General features: G+C 39.6%; 1 protein-coding gene across 2 annotated transcripts in view; it reads right to left on the bottom strand.

The window, feature by feature from the left end:
* phactr3b (phosphatase and actin regulator 3b) overlaps positions 1-12,578 on the bottom strand; it is a 63,386-nt gene that overhangs the window by 2,974 nt on the left and 47,834 nt on the right. For both annotated transcript variants that reach the window (XM_038697319.1, XM_038697320.1), the window contains exons 9-11: positions 3,689-3,744; positions 1,540-1,601; positions 1,201-1,341 (exon numbers count right to left, since the gene is read on the bottom strand). In XM_038697319.1, the coding sequence (XP_038553247.1) occupies positions 1,201-1,341; positions 1,540-1,601; positions 3,689-3,744 (259 nt within the window). The remainder of the gene's footprint in view (positions 1-1,200; positions 1,342-1,539; positions 1,602-3,688; positions 3,745-12,578) is intronic.

The raw sequence follows: 12,578 nt of genomic DNA, 5'->3' as shown, positions 1-12,578 counted from the left end.
CCTCAACACGACTGAGATGCTATGGCAAGAGAGTGATTCAAACCAGACATCCCAAGAATATTGCTCAGTTGAAACAGTTTTGTACAGAGGAATGGTCCGAAATTCCTCCTGACCGTTGTTCAGGTCTGATCTGCAACTACAGGAAACGTTTGGATGAGGTTATCACTGCCAAAGGAGGGTCAACCACTTATTAAATCCAAGGGTTCACATACTTTTCCCACCCTGCACTGTGAATGTTTACACGGTGTATTCAATCAAAACATGAAAACATTTAATTGTTTGTGTGGTATTGGTTTAATCAGAATGTGTTTTTCTATTGTTGTGACTTAGATTGTCATGATCCTGATCTGAGACTGAGTCAGTTTTGAGTTGTGCGTTTTTGGGTTTTTGAGTTTGCCTGTTATTCAGTTATTTAGTCAGCTTGATCTGTCTGTGTTTTGAGTTCCAGTTTGTTTCTTTTAGAATTTGAGCCGGAGACTTTTCTATATATCGCCCACAATCAAAAACGTTTGGCCACCACTGACCTACAATAATTTATCTTTAACAATATTTTTCAGAACTTCTCAGCATTATATAACAATAATTCCTAGTGATATAAGTAATTCAGTGAATGTGAAAGCAATATGTAGCATAACATGGATGTATATGGATTAACCAATGAACAATGATTAATTCATATACTATAGTCAAAATTCATTTACTTAAGCTAAAAACGAAAAACTTCAGTTCCTCATTACGAGATGTTGAGCTAAAAGAGCTGAAAGGATGCTAGACAGAGCTGTCAACCACTGGCCTTGTTGGTGTTGGATTAGTAAGTAATAACTTCTTAGCTGGCTTGCTATGTCTTGTATTGTCACACTTGCTTGATGTTTGGCTGAATTAGCAAAGTTGTCAACTCGCTAGTTTTTGATCATGAGTAATGTAATCCTAACAACTGCATGTTTTCAGCTGTCCTTGTTTACCACAGTGATCTATAAGTGAATCACAACTGGGGGGTCAAATCACATAAAATATTATATATAATATATAAATCTTTCTTTATGTTGCTTCAAGACGTTATTACTTTCTTTTCTGAGGAAACAGAATTAAATACTTTTGCCATAACATTAACTTAATCAAATGTTTGTGTTATTAAAAAAAAAGAAAAAAGGCCAGTGTTGCTGATCTGTCCTAAAAACACTAGAGAGTTGTTTGAGCTACCTTGTCAGCAGCTGACAGTCTGGTCCAGGGCTTGTCAGCTCGCCTGTCGTAGTCCTGAGCTTTGGCCACTTCCACATAGTCACTAAAACGAATGAGGATCTTTCTGTCCCGCAGCTCATCCACTGTTGGCCGCTGGTTTAGCTGGAAAATAAAGATAACTGTCAGCTCATCAATGCATTCAATCACCAAAGAGATTGGTGATATAAACTAAACATCAAAAACAACAGCAGGTTGGGTATTAAGGTTCTGTTTTGGCAGTCCCTGCGCGGCCTGGTGTGTCACCCAAGATTACATTGATGATATTTTAGGAAACCTGCTCGGATCACAGTAGCCACCTACCTTTCTGTTCAGTCGCTGTTTGATTTCCCTCCTCTCCTCCTGTTCTGACTGGTCATTTTTTTCTGTTGACACAAAAAATGACAAATATTTTAAAAATATTTTAAATATTTTAAACAAAAAGCGAGTCATAAATCTTTTGTTACATTTACTATACTTCCATTATAATGACAATCAAATGGGAATTACTTTTTATTTTACTCTTGATCTGTATTTAAGTCATACAAACTGCAATAAATCACAGATACAGTTGGACAAACAAAATAACACCACCCCACCCTGGTGCTCCAACAGAGCCTCATCCCTATTATAGTATATTGTTTCATTTAGTAATCAAACAGAATTGATTCCATATACAAATGTACATAGAAATAAATTCAATGTGAAAAGAATCTAAGGTTAGACAAAAAAAGGACATTAAAAAAAAAAGTTAAGATAAATAATAATAAAAGAGTAGTAAGAAAAACATAAAAAATGTAATAAAATTTAAAAGAGTAAAAAATAAGTGAGTAAACTAGCCTATTTATTAAATGGGGTCAGTAACAGAAAAGGGCAATATTAGAGGTGTTTTTCTATATCTGTTAAAAATGGTTGCCATATAGCATAACATTTCTGAGCACACCCTCTTGTTGAGTAGCAAATCTTCTCAGAAGTCAAATGATATTTAAGTTATTTAATGCATAGCTTAAAGGTTGCAGGACATTTCCCCCTTCCATTTAAACAGTCACCTAGCTAAAAGAGATGCAAAAGAGGCTACTCCAAACACTGCAGTAGTAGGAGATGGTTCTATGGGTACATCCAAAACATCTCTAATATTAATTGCCACAAACTGTTTCGTTTTGGACAAAACCAAAACATATGTGAAAGGGGGAGTGGTGCTTGCCTGCATCGGTCACACATAGGATCAACATTAGAGGTGAACTTAGCTAGCTTTGTTTTAGACCAGTGAAGACGATGTAAAACCTTGCACTGGATAATTGTACATCTTAAGCAAATTGAAATGGAATGGAAATAGAAATCATTTTAATGCTCAGTCATTGTACCCAATGTACCAAATAAACTGTCGCTGTATTTCATGGGACAGAACAGGTGTTAAAGTCTATGAACAAAAGAGCCAATATGTCTGGTCCCGCTCATAATCAATACTCCTTAGTACCGTAAGCCAGTCTGCAGCTGTGCTGAGAACAGGACTCATGGACAGACTTAATCTCTGGATCACTGCTGAATGTGAGTTACAAAGTGAGACCCGGGAAAATTAGAGCACTAATAGGATTTATATTCATTAGATATTGCATTGTAGTCACTTCATTTATTTTCTTTTTCTCACTCCCAAAAATGTGGAGCTATTTGGCAGCTTAATGAGGTTGGCACCTGTCACCATCTGAGTTCACACTTTTGGTGAACACAGTGCAACAGCAACAGAAATACATGGTTCAATTATTTGATTTTTACAAAAGGCTTTTGGTTTGTTTGTTTGTGAGATTGGGTCAGTGGATGTGTTGTGGTTCAGGGTTAGTGTGCTGATTGCAATGGGCTATGTTTAGCTTGAACACATGTTCCTGTGCAGTGACAGACAGGGTCAGTGATGAAACAGACTAAGAGCTCACAGGTGATCTGTCTCAACTGGGAGACACAGTTCACTACAAATGTGGGCCTTCACATAGCTGTTTCATAATTGTTCTGTATTGTCTGTCAGCAAGACTAGTCTCACAGTTTTTAAGTGCTAAGATCTGACACCTTCTCCCTATGGGAGGAAAGCTATTCTTCTGAATAAAAGAGTGTCATCACTTCAACAAAAGTCATTTTAATTAATTAAAAGTTTCTTTGGGGAAGATACAAGAACATACAAGTCACCTAACTGAGGATTTATGTGTGTAATTTGTCCATGCTGTTAAACATTCTTCTGCAAACAAAACAGAAAACTACAGCTGCGACTAACGTTATTATTGACGATTAATACGCAGACTATTTTCTCAATTGAGTCATAATGTCAGAAAACCCTAAAAAAGCCCATTACATTTGTAAAAACACAGCAGGTTACGTCCTTTAGTTGGAATTTATCTAAATCGTGCTGGTGCTTTTCAGGAGAAATAGGCCTAATCATAATCATCCTTGGATTTGGCGATATAAATCTCTACCGATGGCTACTTACGCTTTAAGATGTTCCGACTCTCCAGCTCCTCCACCGCCGGCCTCTGGCTTAGTCTCCTGCGGAAAAACACTAGAATTACGTTCTGGACCATCTTTACTCCTACACTGTTGGGGTTTCTTTTTTCAACGCCCTTGGCACAAAATCGTCTGTCTTTTCACTACTACTAGCACTTTGGATGCTTGAACCGGTGTGCGGAGCGCCAAGATCCGCACATCCAAAGAGCAAACACCGCGTCCCACCTCGAGTCCAAAAAGAGGCTTAACTTGGTATTATAACATTTAAGGCTCCACATCGGGGAAAAAAAAAGTCAGGCTGCGTGTTTAATAAATCGCGTCTTCAGTGAAGAAGAAGAAGAAGGGACACTTTCCCTTCAAGACCTGCTTTGTGTTAATGTTCCAGGAGCGGTGAGATGGGAACTTTAGAGAGAGGGTGGTTGGTCCCGGCGGAGCTGCGGCGGAGCGGAGGATGCCGAGAACTCTGAGCTGTGCAGCACAGCCTGCCTCCTTTTACCACATGCACAATAATAATACGAAGGGGAGGGACTGAGCAGGAGATTCCCCATGCGCGCGCCACACACACACACACACACACACACACACACACACAGACAACCCTGCTGCAGCAAAGGGAGGTGTGCTGCTAATGTGGTTTATAAAAAAACAAAACATAACCAGGCCTTTAGTAATGCTTAACTCACTATTTTATGCATAGCGTAGATATTTTATAGAGAAAAGCACAAAAAAAACCCAAAACAAAAACCCTCACATTTTTCTCACATTTGAGAACCTTTCCATGACCATAACCAATTTCAAAAATTACACCCAAACACAACCTAAGATATACACATATAAAGTCACACAATGATCTATAATGAAATACATACAAATAATATTGCAATAATGCAATAATAAAATACTTTCATTAAAGCTGAATTTTGTTCTTGTTCTTCTTGCTTCTGTGTGTGTGTGTGTGTGTGTGTGTGTGTGTGTGTGTGTGTGTGTGTGTGTGGGCAAAGGACTGCGTTTGGTTGAAGAACACACTAACTACAGGCTGTACATTATGGTCTTTCTCCCTCTTTTTGGCTCACTAAAATTGCATAAAATAGAAGGTACAGACAGACAAGTTATGATCAGGTAGGGCAAATGCGACAGGAAAATCTATAGGTAGTTTAGGCTATTAATCTACACAACATGCATTAAGGGGTGTAACGGTAGGGCCTACACAAAATCAACGGTATATGTACTAAAGATTTTAATCACGGCCTCGGTAGCTACGATTCCGGTACAGCTATCACGCACTGCATAGAGATCCAACAACTAATTCCAGCCCCCAGCTTGATGAGAGTGAGTGGTTCATCATCAGTCACTGAAAGAAATTACACAGTAGGCCTAAATGTATCTCAAATGTAGCCTTCAACTGTCATCACATGACTATGTTGTTGGAATGACGTGCAGACTACATAACGGCACTATTATTACTACCTACATGACAACATCAAACACAGCAGATTAGTGCTGAATGCAGAGGATGCTCTGGATGGTATTAAGGCCTTATAATTTCACATCAGCAGCTGTTTGCACTTCGTTTGTCACGATCATAGCAGCCTACCGGTCCCTGTAACGTTCCATGTGATTTCTTTATTGATGTATGAGGGTCTTCCCTAACAATTTACTTTAATTTCCATGCGCAGTAGCGTTAAAGCAAATATTGTAATAAACTTTTACTGTAGTAATAAACTTGACAGGACAGAGAGAGGAAACTCGCCACAGAGTTCAACTTTTATAGCTTCTATGATCCTTATTTTGACGCTCTGATGGTTCAAAATCCTATTTATGGGTTGTACCAGAACAGGTTTACATGGTTTAATTTTCAAAAACCATTACAAAATTTTTTGTCATACTGCACATTGCTGCAGCTCCTCTGTTCACCCTGTGTTGAAGGCTTCGTTTTAGCTTTAACTGGTGTGATGCATCTTGTCTCTAAATCTCTCTAGATCTTATTTGGGAGTTGCACATGCACAGTTCCTAGTTAAAGACTACTAGCCAATCAGAAGCAGAGAAGGGCGGGCCAATGAGAAGCCGGTAAACACCGCATCAGAAGGTAGAGGAGAGGTGTGTGCTGCAGCTCAGTGTTTTTCCACCGGTGTTTTCTAGCCGCTTGGTGTGCACTTTGCAAACCTGTTACGTGCACAAAAAAGAGATATAACTCAATAAAGAAAGGGGGAAAGCTAAAAAGCATAATAGCTTTAAGTTGACTGTGTTCTGGGTTCTCTCCAGGTGCTCCAGCTTCCTTACGCCATCCAAAGACATGCGGACTAGGTTGATTGGTGACCCTAAATTGTCCTTAGGGGTGAGTGTGAGCATGAGTGAACTGGAGACCTGTCCAGGGTGTACCCCGCCTTGCGCCTGATGTCAGTGCTCTGAATGTTTTTATAAGATTTTTTTATTTATAGGTTAAAGATATTATTATAGACCTTGACCTCATAGCTGGTTATGGCCATCATTTCATAACAAGGACTAGGTTATAGCATGTGTGACGTAGTGGTATAAATGTAGTGATGTAGTGACACATACGAAATGAAAACAGAGACAGTGTTGCAGATATTTGCACTTGTATATACAGTATGTGTTAATAGTATGCAGCCTCCATGTTTAACAAGATATGGTGGTTACCACACATAACTTTCAAAGATAAATTTCCACACCACCCCCAACACGCTCACTGCCACTAAATTTGCCACACAGCTGTCATGACTGGATTCCAAGAACAAATCTCTTATATTGCCTCATAGAACATGTATATTGAGTTTTTATAGGACAATATTAGTAGGCAAAATAATGCAAAACCTCTGAGACAGCTGACTTCTTTCCCGACAATGCCAAAACACAGTAACTACTACTAATATTTGGTTTTTAGATTTTGTAAAAAAATATTTAAGTATAAAAATGTTTCATTTCTGTGAAAACAGCTTTTGAAATTTGCAGCAACTAGCTAAAACCTAAGCCACAGTACTCTGTGGTACTGGAAGTATGCATTGCTTAAACAATAGAGCGATATCAAGTTGTAGCTAGTGAGACTAGTAAGCTAGGCTTCTAAAGAAAAGAAAATAATTTTGTTTTTGATACATAACTAACTTTATTATCTCAGCTAGCTATTGTAAATTTGATGAAGAAAAACCCCATGCTAAACTACAGGAGTGTACACTCACTGGCCACTTTATTAGGTACACCTTGCTAGTACTGGATTGGGCCCCCTTTGCCTTCAGAATTGCTTTATTTCTTTGTGGCATACTTTTAAACAAGGTGTTGGAAACATTCCTCAGAGACTTTGGTCCATATTGACACGATAGCATGTTCCACCACAATCCAAAGGTGCTCTATTGGATTGAGATCTGGTGACTGTGGAGGCTATTGGAGTACAGTGAACTCATTGTCATGTTCAAGAAACCAGTTTGAGATGATTTGAGCTCTGTGACATGGTGCATTATCCTGCTGGAAGTGGCCATCAGAAGATGGTACACTGTGGTCATGAAGCGATGGACATGGTCAGCAACAATACTCAGGTAGGCTGTCGTGTTGAAACGATGCTCAATTGGTACTAAGGGCCCCGAAGTGTGGCAAGAAAATATCCCCACCACCATTACACCACTAATACCAGCCTGAACCGTTGATAAAAGACAGGATGGATCCATGCTTTCATGCTGCAAATTCTGACTCTACCATCTGAATGTTGCAGCTGAAATCAAGACTCTTCAGACCAGGCAACTTCTTCCAATCTTCTATTGTCCAGTTTTGGTGAGCCTGTGTGAATTGTAGCCTCAGTTTCCTGTTCTTAGCTGACAGGAGTGGCCCACGGTGTGGTCTTCTGCTGCTGTAGCCCATCTGCTTCAAGGTTTGACGTGTTGTGCGTTCAGAGATGGTATTCTGCATACCTTGGTTTTAACGAGTTGCTATTTGAGTTACTGTTACCTTTCTGTCATCTTGAACCCATTCTCCTCTGACCCCGGACATCAACAAGCCATTTTCGTCCACACAGCTGTCTGACACCAACAACCATGCCACGTTCAAAGTCACTTTAATCGACTTTCTTTCCCATTCTGATGCTCAGTTCAGCATCTTGACCATGTCTACATGCCTAAATGCATTGAGTTGCTGCCATGTGATTGGCTGATTAGCTATTTGAGTTAACAAGCAATTGAACACGTACCTAATAAAGTGGGCATTGATTGTATCTATGTTCTTACGATCCTAACCCCCTTATGACTGGTGAACATCGGACCCTTTTTCATGTTCCCATTATGTGCCATATATATCTGGGGAACATAGGACCATGGCAACATAGGAACGAGCCCCTAAACTACTGCTAACACAACCCCTTCTCACTCTCAAGTCGTCACATATGGATGCACGGTCAAGATCTGTTGGCGTCACTTTCTTACGAAATAGGGAGCCCCTTAGCTTCATAGTTCAGTGCGTTTGGGAAAGCCCTATAGTGATACTTTTCAACGCTAAAGGTAGATGCAGGATATTGAACAGAAAAGTTAAAGTAAGGAGGTGGTTGGGGTGGATGGTAGACCAGAGACTGGACTTTCAACCAGGAGATCAGTGTTTGTTTCCTGTGTGAAACAAAAAGTTACCATTTAATGCTTTTATTTAGGTTACGTAGGTAACATAAGTTGCAACGTTACTTAACTTACGTAAGTTAACTGATGTAACCCAAACCCATGCTCTTTTCCTAATTCTTCATTTAATTCAGGTCTCGACTGTAAATAATTCAAATAAATTATATTTTCTTAAAGGCATAATGAGTAGGATTTTATCGGTTGCAGTTTGTAAACAATGGAGAGAGAGCAGTGGTGTCATGAGCAGTGGTGGTCAAGCAAGCTAAAGAGCGGATGAAGAGAGGGAGCACACTGCAAAAACTAAAATCTTAGTAAGATTAATTATCTTAATTGAAGGCAAAATATACTTTTTTTTTGTCTGACAAGATATTTCTTCTTACCAGGCGGCTTTTATGTTAGAGTATTTCACTTGTTTCAAGTTTTTTTGGCCTTAAGTAGCAAGTGAAATATTCTTGTTCTGTTGGCAGATAATTTTGCTTTTTTTAAGTAATATTTCCCCCATTTTAATGCTTTTTTTTCTTGTTTTTGAGAGCTCAGTTTTTGCAGTGCAGCGTTAGCAAGAAGAAAGCAGCGAGTCACAGAAATAAAACGTGATTTTCTGGTTGTTTTACAACAGTTATGTTCTAAAGCAAAATAAACATTCACCCCCACACTTCATCCTGTCTGTGTGTGCAGCTTGTTCAAACAGACACACAGTGGTATGTGTTGGCAGTTCATCCATGACACAGACAAAGGGCAGGCGAGCGAGACGGAGACAGCCATGTAACCTGCACACTACATTCGCCTGTGCACTGCCCACAGGTTGACACGCAGAAACGTCCCAAACACAGCAAGAATAATAAGAAAGTGCAGGCAGAGGACAGGGTCTTGGCTGACACAGAGACCTCAACACACTTCTAGTGGGTCGTAAGTGATGATTGTAGTAGTGAGTCTTAAAATTGTTTTTTAGGTAAATTCTATTCATTATACCTAATATCAAACTTAATGGCCAAGCAAACAAAAATAACACATTTTGTTGTCAATATTTCCGTTCCTCTGCATTCCGTCAAGATTATGAGTGCAGTATCAGCAGTTTTTAGTTATTATGTAGGTTCTACTACAATGATTTTGGGGGGGAAATAATCAGCTTTCTATGTGTTTGCCAGAAAACATCCTACTGCTGTTTGCCTTTTTAGGGCAGATCTGATCACAAGCTGTCCAGCTGCCAACAGAAAAAATATTGCTTTACTAAACAGCCCACAGATGTAACGGTTTTCCACTGGTTCACAGTACATGTACTATTGTGATGGAAAGCATTGCTGAACATAGTCGTATGAGTGCACAGGACAACAACCCTTCCCTGAATAAACAAAAATTATCAGTCACGACTCTCTTGAGAAAAAGGTGTCAGCTCATAACAAAATCCACTTTTATAATCAACCATAAAAGGCTCAGACTAAAATCTGTTCACACTCCAACTGCTGGGAGATGGAACTATGATTCACACCAGCAGCAGGCACAATGTACAGTTGACTGGGCGAGCAGATAATTAGATCAGATGTTTTTCTGACCAGCACAGGAGCTTTTAGTGCTGACCTTAAAAGGGACATACCATTTACTGGGAACACAATGTCTTTTTTCGGAGCAGGACAACTCCCAATCCTCCAAATTATTGAGGTGGACAGACAGTTTTTAAAACTGGGTCCACAGCAGGCCATGATCTTTAAATTGTCAAAATGATCCCCAAAGTACTTACTGTCCACTGCAGTTGCTCTTGCCAAGTCTAGTTACAATAAATGTGATGGGGATCAGGTGTCTACGCTTCAGAATTATTTTGTACAGGCATGATGAATTAAGTAAAATCTTTTAAACCCAGACACATTTTTTTGTACTAATTTCTGTTGTCTTTAATAGTCGTTCCAAATAATCCTATTTCTTCGCACTATTATTTAATAACGTTTGACTGGAATACACGCCATCAGGCTACACTAGATGTCTATCTGATAATGCTGTAGCTAGACCTAAGAAAGTGATTCCATCAGCTGTTAATTTAATACCATGTAACATGTAATAACAGAGGAGTCTTTTGCTAACTTCAGTCCCAAATTGATCATCTTGTTGACAGCGCTGCAGGCTCACTGCAAATGGCGACTCTGTAACATAATAAAACAATTGCAAAAATCAGGAACATCCTGTCTAAAAATGATGCGGAAAAACTAGTCCACGCATTTTTTACTTCTAGGCTGGATTATTGCAATTCCTTATTATCAGGCTGCCAGAATAAGTCCCTTAAGACTATCAAGTAGATCCAGAATGCTTGTCATGTGTACTTACAAGAACACAGAAAAGAGATCCTATTTTTCCTGTTCTAGCTTCTCTGCACTGGCTGCCTGTAAAAGAATATAATTTAAAATCCTTCTACTCACCTACAAAGCCCTTAATGGTCGGGCCACCAAATTATCTGAAAAAACTCATAGTACCTTGCCACTACTTATGCCAGTAGAGCACTGTGCTCCCAGAATGCAAGGTTTCTTGTGGTTCCTAGAGTCTCCAAAAGTAGAATGGGAGCCAGAGCGTTCAGCTATCAAGGTCCTCTCCTGTGAAACCAGGTTCCAGTTTGGATTTAAGAGGCAGACACCATCTCCACATTTAAGAGTAAAACTTAAAACTTTCCTCTTTGATAAAGCTTATAGTTAGGGATGGCTCAGGTGAGTCCTGAACCATCCCTTAGTTGTGCTGCTATAGGCCTAGACTGCCAGGGGACTTCCCATGATGCACTGAGCTCCACTCTCCTCCTCTCCTCCCATCTGTATGCATTCTTGTCCCATTCATGGTGGGAATTGTTGGGTCTCTGTTAATAATATTGCAAAGAGTATGGTCTAGACCTGCTCTATATGAAAAGTGCCATGAAATAACTACTGTTAAGAATTGGCGCTGTGTACTGTAAATAAAATTTACATGAATATGTAAGAGAAAGTGAAGTATGTGAACGTGGAAAATTATTTTGGCACAGTGACTGATTTCTGACATTCAACTGACAAAATACTAGGATTCAGTAAGCTCTGACGCTAACTTTTCTTTCTTTCTTTTTTTTTCACAAATATCTTTATTGAATTTTAAACGTGTACAAAGAAACATAAAAAGGAAAAAACAAAAGACAAGGCCTCCCACCACCCTAGAACCCCATGCTCACTCCATCAGCAAAAATTATAGTTTACATGTCGCACTCTTTTACAAGGCGCAAGAAAGGCAACCACATATCTTCAAAATCCTCAAGTTTTCCTCTCGCAATGTAGGTCAGTTTCTCCAGTGCCAGGTTGCTAGACATTAGTTTAATCCAATGGTTTATCTTTGGTCTTTCTGTGTCCTTCCAGTTCAGAGCGATTACATGCCTGCAATAAGCAGAAACTAACAAGCTTCCTATTTTTTGTAGTCCCTTTAAAACCATTAGGAAAAATGTGCAGTAAGCAGAGTTTACCGTCCACTGGCATGTTACAGATATTCCACTCTCCAAACCTCTGTACAGTCATGAGTGAACAGATTGTTTCTGTAGTTCCAACAACTTCAACAGAGTGAGACATCTCACTGCTGATCAACACATTCTCACTCCCAACTCATCACATAGTTACGCTTGCCCCCTTGGCACTTTTAACGCCCTGTGTACCCCTTTAGCATAGTTTTTTGATAATTAGGGCTCCTCGGTCAACTTCGGAACAATAAATATGCAACATCCGGTTAAACTTTTAAAATAAACGACTTGTTAATGTTGCGAAACAGCGCCATTTTTATGTAGAAACGTCGCAATTTGGTTGGGTTTAGTCAACAAATGTATTTGGTTAGGTTTACGAAAAGATCATGGTTTGGGCAAAAATAACTACATTACGTATGTCAGTTAACTTACATAACTTAAGAAACGTCTCTTACAACTGATGTAACCTCCATTTATCCATCCATCCATCGTCAACCACTTATCCCGCGTACAGGGTCCCAGGGGGGGCTGGAGCCAATCCCAAGGCGGGGTACCCCATGGACAGGTTGTCAGTCCATCGCAGGGCCACACATAGACAAACCACCAGTCACGCTCACACTCACACCTAAGGAGGAATTTTAAGGTCACCAATCAACCTAGGGGGTGAGAATAGGTTGAGCTGATCGCATCATGTCAGTTTCAGGAGTCGCATTCGCCCAGTTAAACTTTTATTCATAACATATCAGTAATTTAGGCTTATCAACCCAATATTTTTGAACCAGAATCTCCAGTATGTGGATCAAGTAGCTCGTGAAAAATAA

This window comes from Micropterus salmoides, unplaced genomic scaffold (genome assembly GCF_014851395.1).
Source record: "Micropterus salmoides isolate LMB-PRFRI ecotype aquatic unplaced genomic scaffold, ASM1485139v1 Ms_hic_scaffold_4, whole genome shotgun sequence".
Taxonomy (NCBI): domain Eukaryota; kingdom Metazoa; phylum Chordata; class Actinopteri; order Centrarchiformes; family Centrarchidae; genus Micropterus; species Micropterus salmoides.
This window is presented reverse-complemented; position numbering and strand designations above follow the sequence as displayed.